Source organism: Poecilia latipinna, unplaced genomic scaffold (assembly GCF_001443285.1).
Source record: "Poecilia latipinna isolate Pla-1442-1.1 unplaced genomic scaffold, P_latipinna-1.0 Scaffold408, whole genome shotgun sequence".
Lineage (NCBI taxonomy): Eukaryota > Metazoa > Chordata > Actinopteri > Cyprinodontiformes > Poeciliidae > Poecilia > Poecilia latipinna.
Window position 1 is genome coordinate 1 of NW_015113024.1, and position 15,200 is coordinate 15,200.

General features: G+C 42.8%; 3 protein-coding genes across 3 annotated transcripts in view; 2 read left to right on the forward strand and 1 right to left on the reverse strand.

Annotated features, from left to right (window-relative positions):
• Positions 1 to 678: 678 nt before the first annotated feature.
• Positions 679 to 3,023, forward strand: LOC106950561 (lariat debranching enzyme-like). Its single transcript, XM_015037499.1, has 4 exons — positions 679 to 990; positions 1,087 to 1,164; positions 1,241 to 1,386; positions 1,994 to 3,023. Exons 1-4 carry the CDS (start codon positions 679 to 681, stop codon positions 2,670 to 2,672), a joined length of 1,215 nt encoding a protein of 404 aa, XP_014892985.1. The 3' UTR covers positions 2,673 to 3,023.
• A 1,260-nt stretch (positions 3,024 to 4,283) lies between these two features.
• On the reverse strand, positions 4,284 to 10,277 carry LOC106950562 (ras-related protein Rab-5B-like). Its single transcript, XM_015037500.1, has 6 exons — positions 10,142 to 10,277; positions 7,472 to 7,772; positions 7,232 to 7,383; positions 7,002 to 7,124; positions 6,183 to 6,276; positions 4,284 to 6,066 (listed from the first exon to the last, which is right to left on the reverse strand). Exons 2-6 carry the CDS (start codon positions 7,635 to 7,637, stop codon positions 5,951 to 5,953), a joined length of 651 nt encoding a protein of 216 aa, XP_014892986.1. The 5' UTR covers positions 7,638 to 7,772; positions 10,142 to 10,277; the 3' UTR covers positions 4,284 to 5,950.
• Positions 10,278 to 12,241: 1,964 nt separating this feature from the next.
• Positions 12,242 to 15,200, forward strand: part of lcmt2 (leucine carboxyl methyltransferase 2) — a 9,100-nt gene continuing 6,141 nt past the window's right edge. The window contains exons 1-6 of the mRNA XM_015037504.1: positions 12,242 to 12,485; positions 13,235 to 13,359; positions 13,462 to 13,543; positions 14,198 to 14,384; positions 14,464 to 14,620; positions 14,704 to 14,893. Of these exons, the coding sequence (XP_014892990.1) occupies positions 12,381 to 12,485; positions 13,235 to 13,359; positions 13,462 to 13,543; positions 14,198 to 14,384; positions 14,464 to 14,620; positions 14,704 to 14,893 (846 nt within the window). The 5' untranslated portion in view covers positions 12,242 to 12,380. The remainder of the gene's footprint in view (positions 12,486 to 13,234; positions 13,360 to 13,461; positions 13,544 to 14,197; positions 14,385 to 14,463; positions 14,621 to 14,703; positions 14,894 to 15,200) is intronic.

Here is a 15,200-nt window from a genome sequence, read left to right on the forward strand (position 1 = left end):
TTGAAGGTTTTTCGGTGCGCTTTATAGTGCGGAAAATACGGTATTTGAGTTTTACATCGTGCTACAATTTTATTTCCTCATCAAAAGTATACCTGTTGCCCGGATTCTTTGATGCATGTTTGAGAATCTTTTAATCTCCATGGCAACCATTCAGCTGTGCAAAACACCCGGGTGGCTCTAGCTCCGCCTTCGAACATGAAGCTCCTGCAATTTACAGGCTTCTGAGCTTCCGCCTCTCCCACAACAACTAGTCTGAAAGAGCACACAGCTCCTGTAGACTAGCCAACGGCGATTAGCAAGGAGTTTTTAAAGAGACAGAGGCCCAATTTCAAGGTGTTAAATTAGGTAGTCAAATTTCTTTTTAAGTCATATTTGATATAAACTTAATTTTAATAACAACTCAAGTTAACATAGTTACTTAAGTGCAATATAAAATGGCACTATGTGCCTGGAAGACACATAATACTGCCACTTCAAATTTGAAAAGAACTCTGGAACTGGAAGATTTTTTTTTTAATATCCAAAGTAAAACACAAGAACCAAAAACAATAAATAGAGCAGAAATTTAAAAAAACACAGAAAACTAAAACCATAAATAAAATGGATTATGAGGGTCTCAGCTTATATTAATTGATTATTTGATTAACTGGTTCCTTGCTTATTGTGACAGGCTTGCATATGAATTGCATATTGGTTTTTGGTGATTTTTTTTTTTGGTGGGGATTTTTGTGTCTTACTGGTAAATTACTGTTTAAAAAAAAAAAGATCCAGATGCCCATAGACATTTTCATGAGCCACGACTGGCCTCGAAGAATCTACCATTATGGAAACACGGAGGATCTCTTGCGGAAGAAGAAGTTCCTGCGGTCGGAAGTGGAGACCAACACCCTGGGAAGTCCGGCTGCTGAGGAGCTGCTGGCCCATCTGCAGCCCAGCTACTGGTTCTCTGCACATCTCCATGTAAAGTTTGCTGCTGTCATGCAGCATCCAGTAAGTGTCTCACTCCCTCCAGGTAGAACATGGCTCAGTTAAATGCTAATTCACATACAAAAAAACAAAAAACAAACTTGGTTCTCCTCTTCTCAGCCTAAGGGTAACGCAGCCCCACGTGTCACCAAGTTCCTGTCTCTGGATAAGTGCCTCCCCTACAGAGAGTTTTTGCAGGTCAGAGGAAGTCTTCTTCATAGATACTACGCCATTTCATACTTGTATATTCACATTATATCTCCATATCTTTCAGATTGTTGATATTCCAGACAGATCGAGTTCATCTGAGGGTCTGGAATATGACCCGGAGTGGTTTGCTGTTCTGAAAGCTACCAACAGTTTACAGGTGACCACTCCTCAGCGCTGGAACCCCCCAGAGAATAACGGCCTGCACGAACGGTACGCAAAGGTCCCCAAGATAAATGGCACGATATACACACAATCATGAATCTCAGTGTACTGTATGCTTAAATTCTTTTTGTTTTTAATTATCAAATAACTTTGACATTTGTAGAGAAACTGTTGAGTTACGTTGCAGCATTTTCAGCTCGACTGACTGATTAGGACCTCAAAAATCCAATAATGCTTTAGGGATCACAGCAACAAAAACACTCTTCAGTGTGAAAGCTGCTCCTGAGGAAAGAAGACTCCATGTTAGTCATTGTCAGTGTCTAAAAGTCAAAGATGCAAGACACTGATGGAAAGGAAACTGTGTTTTCTCTGTCATGACATCTCTTACATGTAACAGGAAGGCAGAGCGGCTCTGTTTTAGCTTTCAGTTTGTTGCAGAACATGCTGGATTTGGAACTGTAGACAGCCTTCGTGTGTTTTCATAGCTAGCAGTCCGGTAGACTCGGTTTAATTGAGGGCCAAAATTGCGACGTTTGTTATATTTTCAGCGAGCGCCATGCACACTGTGCTGCTCAACGCTCTGTGGCAACAGAATTTGTGATTTCGCTGGTCGTGGTTTCCCCTGACGCTGCTGTGGGTTGTCTGTAACCGTCAGGTGGGACTTCAGAGCTTCGGAGGCGGACATGATGCAGGTGGTGGAGGATCTCAGCGGGGAACTCGCTATTCCAGAAAACTTCAGCCGTACCGTCCCGCCGTACGACCCCAGCCATCCCCAGCCACACGCCCCCCCGAGCTACAACACCAACCCACAAACGACAGAGCTCTGCGCCAAGCTGGGCCTCACAGACGTCTACTGTAAGGTCGGGCAGAGAGGCGACGACGCAGGCAGGTCCCAGAGCGCCACCGGGGGGGGCGAGGACGAGAGTCTGGATGAACCCAGCGAGTATCCGACGGATACGTCAGGGTTGTCCAGTTCTTTTAACCCTGATGAGATCACCATCGAAGACGAGTGGGAAGAAGAAGAGGAGGAAGGAGCAAAGGCGGACCTGCCCTCAGATACCCACACCCCCTTTCGGATGGTCCTGCCAGAGCCCAAATCTACCGTCTCCCCCTCTGTCCTGATGGACCTGCCACCCCCCTCCCACTCCACCCCCAGAGCTCCTCCCGCTCAGCCAGAGGGCGAACAGGAAGGACGGTGCGGTGATGAGGAGGCTGCCGCTCGCATCCTGAAGCGGAGCGGCGGCGAAGCGGGAAGCGGGAACACGACTCCGAGAATCAAACGCAGGAACCAGGTCATTTACCAGAGCACTGACGATGACGAGTGTGAGGGTTAGAACGCAGGAAACGGACTTCTTTATTAAGATGTCATTTTATGGGTTTTAAACAAAGCCAGACCATTTTAGAAAACAGGATTTGAATTTCAGTTTCTTTGGTAATAGGAAATTCTAATTTAATGGCAAAGATTAAAGAAGCTGATGATGTTTTTTTCTTTTCTTTTTTTTTTGAATAATCTATCACTAAAACTAAAAAACAAAAAGAAGTCAACTGTGGTTATTAGAAACAGTATTTTCAATGCAGTATGGCTGAACCCTCAGCCATACTGATTTTTTTTTATCTTTCAGCAAAATATGAATTAATTTTAATTAGGAACTTGCAAATAAATTTCTCTCACTATCCTAACAAAAGTACTGAGAGTGCATTTTTTCCTAGTGATTTGCTAGCAGAATTGTGCATTTCTTTTTTTTTTCAGCAGATGCTCCAACTTTCTAATTAGTTTTTGATAATTTTGCCGACTTCCAACAAGACTCAGCTCTTAAGTAAAATTGCATCAGTTTCATGCTAGAAGAAAAACTACTGAACTCTAAAAAGCTGTGGGTAACATGTTGCAGAGCCACCAAAATGACATTGAAGGAAAAAATAAAATTTCTCAAGTGCACAAGATCTGGTAAGCATGAAATTGGATCTGGTACTCATGTTTTCTTTTTTTTTTCCTTGCAATGTCCTTTTGGGGCTTCATACCGTTCCATGTGTTGCCGTGACTATTGGAAAAGTTCTTATAACCAAGAGATGTGTTGGTGGGAAACGGGCTAAAGTCAGGAGTTGTTGTTTTCTACACCTAGACACCATTCCAGGAGGAGAAAAAAAAAAGATGCTACAGGTTCCTGAATATAGGTAATAGTTTTAAATCGAATAAAAAAAAAAAACTAAGATAATCCCCATATGCGTTAAAATAAATCTCCTAAACTTTATATATATATATATAAATTCAAAAATGTGCATCCTATTGATTGTGTTTACACTCCAAAAATTGGTGTTACATATATCTGCCTTACTTCACATTGCTAATATTTGGATGGAAAGGCGTTAGCTAATATTAGTTAACATGCTAAAATTATATCGTTGGGTAATGCTCAATTCGTATAGTAGTTATCTATTGCAGGCTAATATACAGATAGTAATTGCTAAAGCACAACACAGTTTCCACTAATTTATTAGCTAGTAGCTGCCTGCTAGCTAGTAACTAATAGTATAATAATTCATTCTTGCCTTGTTAACCAACATGCTAATATTGACGCGATTGCTACAGAAAGCTACTGCTAGTATACTAGCTATTGTTAGCTTTTCTGGGGATTCATTGAGATTACACATTAAAGCTTGATTTCAGTATCCATCTTTCTACTAGACGTCACCGTCTACTATTCAGTATCCTTTACAGAAATTCCGACAGATTTGTTTCTGTCGGAGGGTCTCACAGAGCCTGCCTGCCTGCGGTCTTCCTTCCAAGTAGCTTATTGTTAGCTTTATTAACTGCACCTCCTCATTTGTAAGTCGTTTTGCATGAACTCTTCTCCAAATTGCATAAATACATTTTTCACGCTTTTAAGGTACTTGTAAAGGTTTTTCCAAGAAATTGTAAAAGGGAAAATATTGCACTGGTCATCACTGTTGGTTTAAATCAAATAGATTTATAACACTGATTAGAGTCCTTTGAACAATCCATTCCAGGTTTACAGGTGTGATCTGCTAAAGTCAACATACACTTTCATTAAAATAAGGACAATATATGACATACAGTGTCTTTGACAAGATCTCTTTACATCCATTCAAAGAGCCATTACAGTGTAGCTTAACGACAAGACGCCATGTTGTTTTAAATACAAGCCAGTATCAGGGAAGTGCTTTTCCTGCGCCCTGTCCACAAAAAATAAAATAAAAGTCACACCAAGGAAAAAGAAAACTTGGAGTAGGCACTTCTGTTCTCGTGTTTTACCAACATTTTTTTTTTCCTGTTTTCTTCGGCCAGGTTTGACAGCTAACAAGCACACCTAACTCATTTCAAGAGCATTGTCTGAAAATAAGTTAATTCAGAAAACCATCTAAGATCACCGTGACAAGAGACAAACAAGGGACATTTACCAGAAGACGGGCAGAAAAGATCCCACAGGGAAACTTGGGTTGTTTTGATATTCATTTTAGATCTTTTCTGCTTTCTTCCACATAACTAAACAAACAACCCCAGGATATCAGTGATCTGAGGCGAGAATTTTTACATGCACAGAAGCAGACACCATGGCATTATCTGCAATCGAATCACCTCTATTACTCAGTGCAGCCCTTCAGTCGGTTTAAGAGATCTACTCACAGCAGGATCCTGGTATTTGATGCCAATCCGAATGCTTTAGATTTCCCCGCTGTTCATTGTGTTTAGTGCCCAACATCCCCTCCACATCAAGGCCATAGTGTTGTGGTAAAGTTTCCCCTCTTTCTTCATCACTGCCCATGCACTACGTTGCAGGGAGTTTCTCAACATTGCATCTGAAATACCTAAAATACAAACAGGTTTAGCTTTGTGTGCGCCAACACGTTGGCCTCATGTAGTAAATTTAAGTTTCTACCTAGACTACAGGACATGATTTGGATAGGCTGGAATATTACAGCTGGAAGGCAATGAAGTCTAAATCATCACACTAGAAATTTGACCAGGCTGACACACTTGAGACATTGTGATATGGATCTTTTCAAGCATGACAGAAGGGTTACAGGTCATTCCAGGACGGTGGTATGAGGCAGTATTCACAGCAGACTTTTCATCAGTTCAAAATCAGACAAAGCAAGCTCCACAAAGAAGAAGAAAGCTCCCTTTTCTAATGGTTTCTGTCCACTCACAAGAATGTGCTGTTCAGTTTATGCAACAGGACAGTGGGTAAACTGAAGCAAGGCAGAGAGAAACAGGATTTTCACAATTGGTGCTAAATACTACAACAGGCTTGCCGCTGCCTTGCACATTTCCTTTGTTTTGCACTTCTCAATCTTGGTCTTCGCCTGTTATTTCCAAAAGTAAAATCTCAGAGTCTGGTGGGCAGACTCAAGTGTCCGCCCTTAATTCAATTGGCATCATTCTTCTTCTGTCTTCCCCCGTTCCTTTGGGTTTCTGTCTGCTTGGACTGGAGGATGGGCGCAACACACAGAGGGGAGCGGACGTCAGGTTCCCCTACATCAGGCTAACCTCTGGATGTTGCTGCAACACGACGTGGCGGTTTCAGGACTGTGGTGGAGGGGAGAACGGATGGGTGGGGGGGATGTTAATACACAGCGGGGTGGTTCAGGAGCTTTAGTTTCCGCCGCAGCAGGCTCGGCTGGAGTGGGCGTCTGGATGCTGGAGGTTCACTCCCCGATGTCGTGCTGCGTGTGTTGGGTTCTGCGTGTCTGTTTTTGGCATCTTTTTTGCTACAGCAGAGTAAATGAGAGTTGTAATAGGATTAGCAAAGGACAACGCATATTCCACATTATTAACTCATTTACAAAAGAGCTAAATGTTTTGAATCTGGTACAAGGTGTCTCACCAATAGCCAAGAAAAGCTCGTTGACATTCATGGCTGTCTTGGCAGACGTCTCCATGAACAGCAAACTGGTGTCCTCAGCATATGTCTGGGCTTCCTTCGCAACACAGAGAAGGACAGCTGATCAGTGACAGTGTCATCTTGTCCTTATCATTGGAGGGGTTTAATGAACTGAACATTGTTTTGAACGGCCTTACCGGGGGAGGTGACTGCTCTAGCAATACAACCATTCTGCCATAAAGTAGTGATACACAGAGGTTTGAAGAGTTCATCCCCCCTTCAAAAATATCCACACATCATAAGCTTTTCATCATTTAGTCATGGCACAGCTAAAACGTTTGTGTGTCTTGGTCTTGTGTGCGGGCTTAAACTTTTGTACACTGAACTCAAGACCATGGTTTCCAGGGATCTCCTTCTATTATTCAACAGGACAATGTAAAACCCCACTCTGCACACCGACTGAGGAAGTAGCAGGACAAGCAATGGACTGTGTCTACTCTCCCAAAAGAGAAGGTGTAAAGCAGTTGTCTCAAACTAGGGCAGGGTCCTGCAACTTTTAGATCCATCTCTGCTTCAGCACACCTGGCTCCAATATTAGCTCATTACAGAGCTCTGTGGAGCTTGACTGTTGAGGCAATTTAGCCATTGAAATCAAGTGTGTAGGACAAAGGACACGTCTATAAAATTTCAGGACTCTGGTCCTCACGGAATGCAGTTGGAGACCACTGGTGTAGAGGACTTAGAACTTCTGTCAATTTCTTCCTAAACTATGGATATAAAGAGATTAAATAGGAAAAAAAAAAAAAAAAAAGCAAGTAGTACCTCGTATTCTACCAGTCTCTTCTCAGCAAGATCAGCCTTGTTTCCGGCCAGAGCGATAACAATGTTTGGACTGGCCTGCCTCTGCAGCTCCTTCACCCAGGCCTTGGCTCTCTCAAAGGTCTCCTGCAACCACATAATCAGAGGTCAAATAATGACCTTCACATAAGACTGTATAATTAAACCCATTCTAAGACTAGCTCACAAATAATGTGCTCTTTGCCTTCATGTACCGGTTTAGTGATATCAAACACGACGATGGCGGCCTGAGCTCCGCGGTAGTACATGGGAGCCAGGCTGTGGTATCGCTCCTGTCCTGCTGTGTCCCAGATCTCAAACTTGACTGTGGTGTCGTCTAAACACACTGACTGAGCCAAGAACGCAGCTGGAGAAACGCGGACGAAAGAGCAACAAGTTAGCATCGAAGCATTCTAATAAGGAACGCTCACCTAATCAGCACCGCTGCGTCTCACCCCCTATAGTCGTCTCCTGGAACTCGTCGAACTGTCCCTTGACGAAGCGTAGCACCAGGCTGGACTTGCCCACAGCCATGTCCCCCAGCAGCACCAGCTTGAACTGGCAGATCTTGGTCTGCGGTAGCGAGCCGTTGGATCGGCTGCCGCTCCCTCTGGAGCTCATACCGACCTGTGCAGGAGACGGCTGGGGGGATGGGCCTCCTCCCTGGAATGCTGCTCTAACAGTGACCCGAGTGGCCTCCCAAGCAGACACTCGTTACTGGGGCTGGCTTGATCTTTGTACTCTTCCGGTGTTTTTCTTTGTGCAAAAGGAAAAACTTTAACTTTTATGAAGTTAATTCCAACGACAGGTTCCATACTTAGTAAAATCCCCGGTTTCACTATCCACTGGTCTACATTAGAGGAGAGCTGTGGTCAGTGCTAAGTTTTAGTTTGCACAGTCTACCTCCAAACTGACTCCTAGCAGAAAGAAACCTGTAGATATTTAAGTCAGAGTAACAAACATCAGCTCATGTTGGAATACTTTTCAAAGAAATCTGAAGAAATGTTAATAAAACACAATGTCAGTGTTGGGGGGGGAAGTGACTGTAAGACCCAGGGAGAAAACACAACCTTTGTCTAATGCGATTAAAAACATTGTGAAGATAAAAGACATATATGTAATCACTACGCTATGTCAATACAAATCTTTTTTTAGCTAACCTCCCTCCTCAACTTATGGACACAAAGAAAAACTGAGTCCCTGATGCAACAGCTTGTAGAACCGCCTTCAGCAGGACTATTTCTTTAGAACTCCAGCCACAGGGTTTCTTTTCCTTGTTATTGACAGGTTGTTGATGTGTTTGGATTATTTGTTCTCATCATTGCCCTATTTGGGTCAAGGTGGAGCCGTCACAAATGGCTTCATATTTGACACGGGAAATTTTGTTGGTGAAGCAGTTCATGGTCACCTCAGTGACTGTAAGATGGCCGGGTACCCGTGGCAGCAAGCCATCACCTTCCTTCGCATTTGGTTACGACGCTACGGCTCCTTCCTCACTGACTCTTTGGTCTTTCCTATGCAAAAAACACTGTTCCAAAAGTCCCATGGTTTGGTTAGATACAACCATGGACTGGTAAAATTCAGCCCCTTGTTCTGCGCTTTGCTTTGTTCAGAGCACTGAAAGGAGAGGAGAATTAGGCAGAATTGCGTAGAAAGGCAGAGGCTCGGCTAATATAACTTCTCAAACCTATGTAGAGCTGTTTAGACTCTTTTGGTGAGACAAATCAATTCTCTAGGTCCCGTTCCACAACAAGGCAGCCTTTGGTTTTCCTGTCATGAGCTTCTCTGATTAGCACACACTCTGACCGCAGACTGAACTCGATGGGACTGGTAGTTATCCTGAACATATCTGACTTTTGAATCCTCTGTATTGCTGCAGCAACAAGGACTCTACTATTTGAAAATGGTTCCTGTAGCCTACAGGTGTAAAACTCCAATCCTCGATGGTCGGTATCCTGCAACTTTTAGACATGGTTCTGCTGCAATCCCCCTGAATCAAAGAATTAGGTCATTGCCAGGACTCTGGAGAAATTGTTTCATACTGAGGAGGTAATTCAGCCATTTGATTTCCATGTGTTGGACCAGTGGCACACCTGGTTGGACCTAGCTCCGCCCTCGAGGCGCAGACCCTCCGTAGAGCTGCAGTTTCCAAGCTTCTGAAGCCCTCACCCACAACTCCCCCACTTAACTCCTTCAGACTAGCCAGCATCAATTAGCAAACACCTTGTGGAACTGTGCATCTGCTGAGCTCATCATGCGTGCGATTGCTTAGTGCAGCGCTGGTAAAAATGTTGTTAAAGGGTTAACAGAGGAGCCATGTTGTGATGACGTCCTGAAGGTGGAGTTTCAGAAAGAGTTGGAGTTTTTAAAGAGACAGAGGCCCAATTTGAAGGCATTAAATTAACAAGTCAAACACTTTTAAGTTATATTTGATGTATACACCATTTTATATCTACTGAAGTAGTTATTGATTGTGCTATAAAATGGCACTCACTGTGTGCCTGGAAAATGCACATAGAGCCATTTTTTTTTAGCACATAGTGAATCTTAAGTTACTGTTTATAAAACATTTTCTTTAGATCATATCTTTCAAGTGAAAGATGATGTTTTACCAGGACTGTCCTCTGTGACAGAAACACCCCCCTCCTGCTAGGCACCCTAAGACGAACAATACGAGCTAAAAATGCAGGACTGTGAGAAATTCGCAGCGCGAAGATAAGACAATTTCAGATCGATGTTCTCACATGTCATGTCAGACAACAGAGGTCTGAATCAGATCAACCGTGAGACCCACGGAGGGTGGAGGTCTCAGCACGGGTTCTGATGCTGCGCCTCTGCGTCTAACCGACACAATGAGGAGAGGGAGTGTGGGTGGGGGGGCTCCATCAGTCCATGACTCCAGCTCTCTGATTCTATGAGCAGATCGTTACGACGCTACGGTTCCTCCCTCACTGAACCTTATCTTATCTCACGGCGTGAGCTAACGACACACACCGCCGGGTCCAGACGAGACACCACTCAGTCTACAGACCTTCGTATTTCGACGCTGGACTAGAAACAGAGATTATTTCTCCTTCTACCGACACGGCGTGTTCTTACTGACGTTCCAGCGAAAGGATATTTACCGTGTTTGAGCGGCAGCAGGTGTCCCAGGCTTTTCTGTTGACAGTGGAGCTATCAGCTGCTGCTGGAAGAAAAATGTTAACGCTTCCTGTAATCTGGCGCATGCGCTGTGAGTGCCGCATTGTCAAACTGGCATGAAGGGAAATGAAAACAAGAACTGTTATCTACTCGGTTTATTGAGTTATTAAGCAAAAACTAAGAACGTATAGAATAGTTCAAGCAAGAACACACTGCGTTCGTAATAAATGTAACTGAAATTAGTTATTCTTTAACAAGAAGTAAATGCAGTGGCTGTCTTTAATAGAAAAGACGCGTTGGTTTGTTTAAAAATAATAAAGATGGCGGATTGAAATAATATTTTCCAAGAAATCCCATATGGTTCTCTTTGTACTTATTGGCTGGTGATAAGTTCAGGGGAATAATTGAAAGTCGGAATTTGAAATACAAACATTCCTGTCAAGCTTTCTAGTTATCTTTAGCAAAATCTGAAAAACGACGTAGAAATATTATTTTTAGTCATCACTGTTGTCCTCTGTGGAAATTTTTTTAATTTTAGAAATGATCCGCATGTTTCACAAAAAGCATGAGAGCACAGTGGTGCTCAATCGAAGAAAAATAGAAAAGCACTGATGATACCTCACTGGGAGCCAGCACCCATGAGGTTTACATAGTTTCTGCCGAATTAAAATGTTATGAATGACACAAAGTATTTATCTTTTAATAATCTTGCTTTTTATTGCTTTCCTTTTAATTTCCTTGCATCACAAATGTCCACCAACCTTTACTCCAAAGTAAAACTGGGGGTCACCCAAACCTGCATTTAATTAATTCATTAAATTTGGTTTGTTTTTAAAGAAAAACTGACAGGTGCTTGTATGTTTTGTCTGTTTTATAACATTGTATTCTATGTTGTTTTGTATGTTTGAAATTTCTGGCTGCAAAACAAATTTCCCCCTTGGAAGACAATAAAGGATCTTAACTGAACTAAAGTGAACTGAACGGTTCTTGTCTCTGTGAATAGACAAGAAAATAAAAAAGTGTCAGTCACACCATAAAATGTTCAGGCTGTGTGCGACTCTTCTAATAAGGCAAACCTAGACAAGTGATTTTACAATTTGGATCCATCTTGTCAGTGCTCTCCACACCAGAACTGATCAAGAAGAGAAACTATTTAAGGCGTGTTTCTGTTAAGCGAAACTTTATCTCATAGTTGCTGTGCATTATGACTAGAAGGTTACATAAATTACCTCTGCTGACTCTGACAAAGTTCCCAGATTTACTCCTCCTCAGTCTGCCACTTGCAGGGTGTTGCCAAATATGCGGAAGTCAAAAGAAATAAATATGAAAGCTGTAAGCAATAACACAAGAACTTATCAATGTTTCACCAAGAGCTTTTTTCAATATCTTTTATAGAGTCACTCAGAACCCTATGCAAATGTCTAACTGTAGCAGGTTTTAAGAGTATTTTACAAATTTATGGCAAAATAGATCTTAATAGGAGCTCAGGTAGGATTGCAATGTGGCATTCTAAAGGCACAAACATTAACTTCTAACTTCTTTGCATTCTGAAACCAGGTAAAATCCCATCGAACTAACATTAACAGATGTTCAACAAATTAAGCCTGGTAAATTCCAAAAAGGAAGTGCATAAGACAATATTAATGTAGCAACCAAATCCCTTCTTTCAATCCTTAAATCACTTAAACCTAAAATCTTGAAACCATTATTTTTGTTGATCATAACGAGCAAGGATCATATCTCCCATCGTAATGTCTGTCCATCTTTCTAAACGTACAGTACAGGAAGAGAAAGATTGTAAAAAGGAGTGGCAACCTCTTCCAAAGGGGGGGAAATAAGCTTTTCTTGCAGTTTCTCATTAAAAAACAAACAAACATGATTTTAAAGGTTGTTGTTGTTTTTTTTTTTTCAAGATTAGAGTGTAAAATAGGATTGTGTTTTTCAATCAAATTCTTGTCGTTTAATGTTCTAACTTCCCTGTAAAGAAATGTTTAATTGCTTTGTATAAAAGAATGGTGATGCTTCTACTAAACAGCAAAAACTTGACGTGATCCTTCCACCTCCAGGCCGCTGGAGGGCGACCGAGAACCACATGAGAAGGAAGTCGGGAGTTTGCCTCACGTGGAGGATGTTTGTATTATTTTTGATGGAGTGCTCAGATGAAAGAGCCAAAACTTTAATGTCAAAAGATCCCTATAAGATTGCACTTTATTTTACCTGGTGATGTGGTCCAGAGAAACAGAAGAAGAAGAAGTTTGCAGTGGGAAGCTCGGTGGCGTCATGGCAACAAGAGCCAGAAAGAAGCAGAGAAAGGGCAGCGATACGGCGGCAAGTTAAAAATCCCAGTCTTTACCACTACTCTGTGTAATTTATATGTGGCACAGTTCGTAAGCAATACTGCACATGAAATATGACTACAGTGTGACGTGTCTCTTCATGAAGGCTCCACGAGGGAGAGTTTTCTCACGGTCTTCCTCCTCTCACTGAGAGTTAGTCAGCGTTTAATGTGAAGCTGCAACAGTGAATAACCAAACTCCATTTTATATGAAACGTCTCTGGAACAGCAGGTTGACTGGCAAAAAAGAAAGAAAGAAAGAAAAGAAGAAAGAAAGAAAGCAGAGTATATTAATAATATTAACTTAATATTGTAAAGAAAATACATGTATTAAAAACAAAGTGTTTTATTGTTGTCTACAAGACAACTATAAAAATATGCTCCACAAAATTTGGACAATCAGTTAGGAAACTCATCTGTCAGTAGAATGGGAGGCAGAGCTGTCTGGAATAACTAAAGTAACTAAAGTTTCCAAATACAGTACCGCAGGGACACTGTATCGACCAGCAATGCCTAATAATTGAATGACTGCCAATCATGTAATAACTGACCATTTTTAATCTATAACACAACAACTGGCAAATGAACTGAATGTGATGCATGGCGGTATGGCAATAACAGTTTCCCAATGGTGTAAACTTTGTAGTATTGCAGCATAAATACATTTCAAAATAAAAGACTTTCCAGGGCAGGTCATTGTCAAACAGCCTTCTGATGGCAGTGGTTTATTTTCCCTCCTCAGGTGCAGGGAACCAACGACAGCAGCGTGGTGAGCAAGGCTTCAGCCGCCGCGCAGGGATACTTCAGGGACCCCTTCATCCAGCACTTTGTGTGTAAAGTATCTCGAAGAGCCCCGCTTATCAACAGGTGAGAAGATGTCTGAACCTCCTCACAGGTGAACCAGCCGGATCATCGCTGTGCTGCAGTCAGTCAGTCAGTCAGCCTTTAATGCATGTTTGGCTGTCTCAGGGGCTACTTTGTGCGCTGGAGAGCTGTGGACCACTGTGTGAGGCATTTCCTGCACATCACTGCGAAATGTCCGAAGAGACAGGTGAGTTCTGTTGAGTTCGTTTTTATACAACCAGTAAATAAAACCAGGTCAAATTAAATGTTATCTCAAGTCCCTCCTCATAAATGGACATCAGGGTGTACTTGCATCCTTAAAAAGTCTTAAATGAATGTATCTCAAATTAAGACCTTAAATTGTCTAGCTCGATAGCAAGTATTAGCAGAAAGTAATGGATGCTAATACTTGCTAGCTAAGTACTTTTTGTACTTGCTATAGCTAGCATATGGTCAAAAATACTAAGTGTATTGTTAATATCAATATTAATTATTGATAGCTAACTAGCAAGTAATATTAGTGAGTAATGCTGTTAGTACTTGCTAGCTGGCTAGCAATTATTAGTATTATTTACATCCATGACAGATGCAAAGAATTTATCTAGCTAGCTTTTTTGCCTTCATCATAGATTTATTCTGTACAATAAATCTTGGGACTACTGACCTTAAAGCTACATACCAATTCCTTTTGAACATTTCTGCCATGGTAACTGTCTTAAAAAGTATTACACTGGAGTTGGTGAAACCTGTCTAAATCCCACCATTGGACAGTTGATCGAATCGATAACAGCAACAATCTCTCATGCTGTTTCCTGCATTCCTCTGCGTTCTCCCTCGTGTTTCTTGTGCTCCGCTGCTGCAGATTCTGTCGCTGGGCGCCGGCTTCGACTCTCTGTATTTCCGCCTCCATGCAGACGGAGCTCTGGACAGAACCGTCGTGTTCGAGGTGGATTTTCCCGACGTGGCGCAGCGCAAAGCTGCTCTGGTCACTTCGAACGCAACACTGAGAGGGTTGTTGGACCCCTGCCTGCCTCCGAGTCCTTACACAGGTTCCTGATGCCTAAAATGACGCCGTTGCTGTCTAGATACAGCTTCACTTTTATTCTATAATCGCATATCTGTTCTCAGGGCCCGTTTACCTGTGCAACAGCCAGTACCGCCTGTTAGGGGTGGATGTTAGGGAGAAATCCCAGACGGAGGAGGCTCTGAGTGCAGCTGATCTGGACTGGGCCGCTCCCACCCTGATCCTCTCTGAAGTGGTGCTCACCTACATGGAAACCCAATGGTACAGCAGCAGAGACGGTGACAGAGCGGTGTCCGTCGCACTGCAAAGGCTTTAAGAGCTGCGGTCCGCTGTGTGCCTCGCAGGTCAGACGCCGTGATCAGCTGGGCAGCAAAGCGCCTACCACGGTCCCTCTTCGTGATGTACGAGCAGATCCGTCCCGACGATCCCTTCGGCCGCGTCATGCAGGACCATTTCCTGAAGCTCAATTCAACGCTGCACGCCCTGCAGCAGTACCCAGATCTGCCGGCACAGAGGCAAAGGTTCCTGGACAAGGCCAGTGCACCAACACACCACACAGCCTTTACTTTTGTTACATCACCGTCACAAACTTTGATTTATTTTTTGTGGTGGACCGTCAGAAAGTTGAAACCTCACTGGAGCAGGAAGGAGTATGGCACAGCTGCAAACCTACCAGGACATGCTTGCTTTAATTATGCAAGCATGTATGTTCTGCTTAATGAGCAGTGTGTGTGTGTGTGTGTGTGTGTGTGTGTGTGTGTGTGTGTGTGTGTGTGTGTGTGTGTGTGTGTGTGTGCGTTTTTTTCTCTCAGGGGGGGGCGGGGTGTGTGTGTGTAGATAT

Bases quoted from the DNA above. Each gene is read 5' to 3' on its own strand.
- LOC106950562 (XM_015037500.1), bottom strand. From the start codon at position 7,637: ATGAGCTCCAGAGGGAGCGGCAGCCGATCCAACGGCTCGCTACCGCAG. The intron at 7,384-7,471 runs GTGAGACGCAGC...GCGTTTCTCCAG, and splicing joins CCAGGAGACGACTATAGGGG to CTGCGTTCTTGGCTCAGTCA. The intron at 6,067-6,182 runs GTGAGACACCTT...ACTCTGCTGTAG, and splicing joins CGAGCTTTTCTTGGCTATTG to CAAAAAAGATGCCAAAAACA.
- LOC106950561 (XM_015037499.1), top strand. From the start codon at position 679: ATGAATTGCATATTGGTTTTTGGTGATTTTTTTTTTTGGTGGGGATTT. The intron at 991-1,086 runs GTAAGTGTCTCA...TCCTCTTCTCAG, and splicing joins CTGCTGTCATGCAGCATCCA to CCTAAGGGTAACGCAGCCCC. The intron at 1,387-1,993 runs GTACGCAAAGGT...TGTAACCGTCAG, and splicing joins AATAACGGCCTGCACGAACG to GTGGGACTTCAGAGCTTCGG.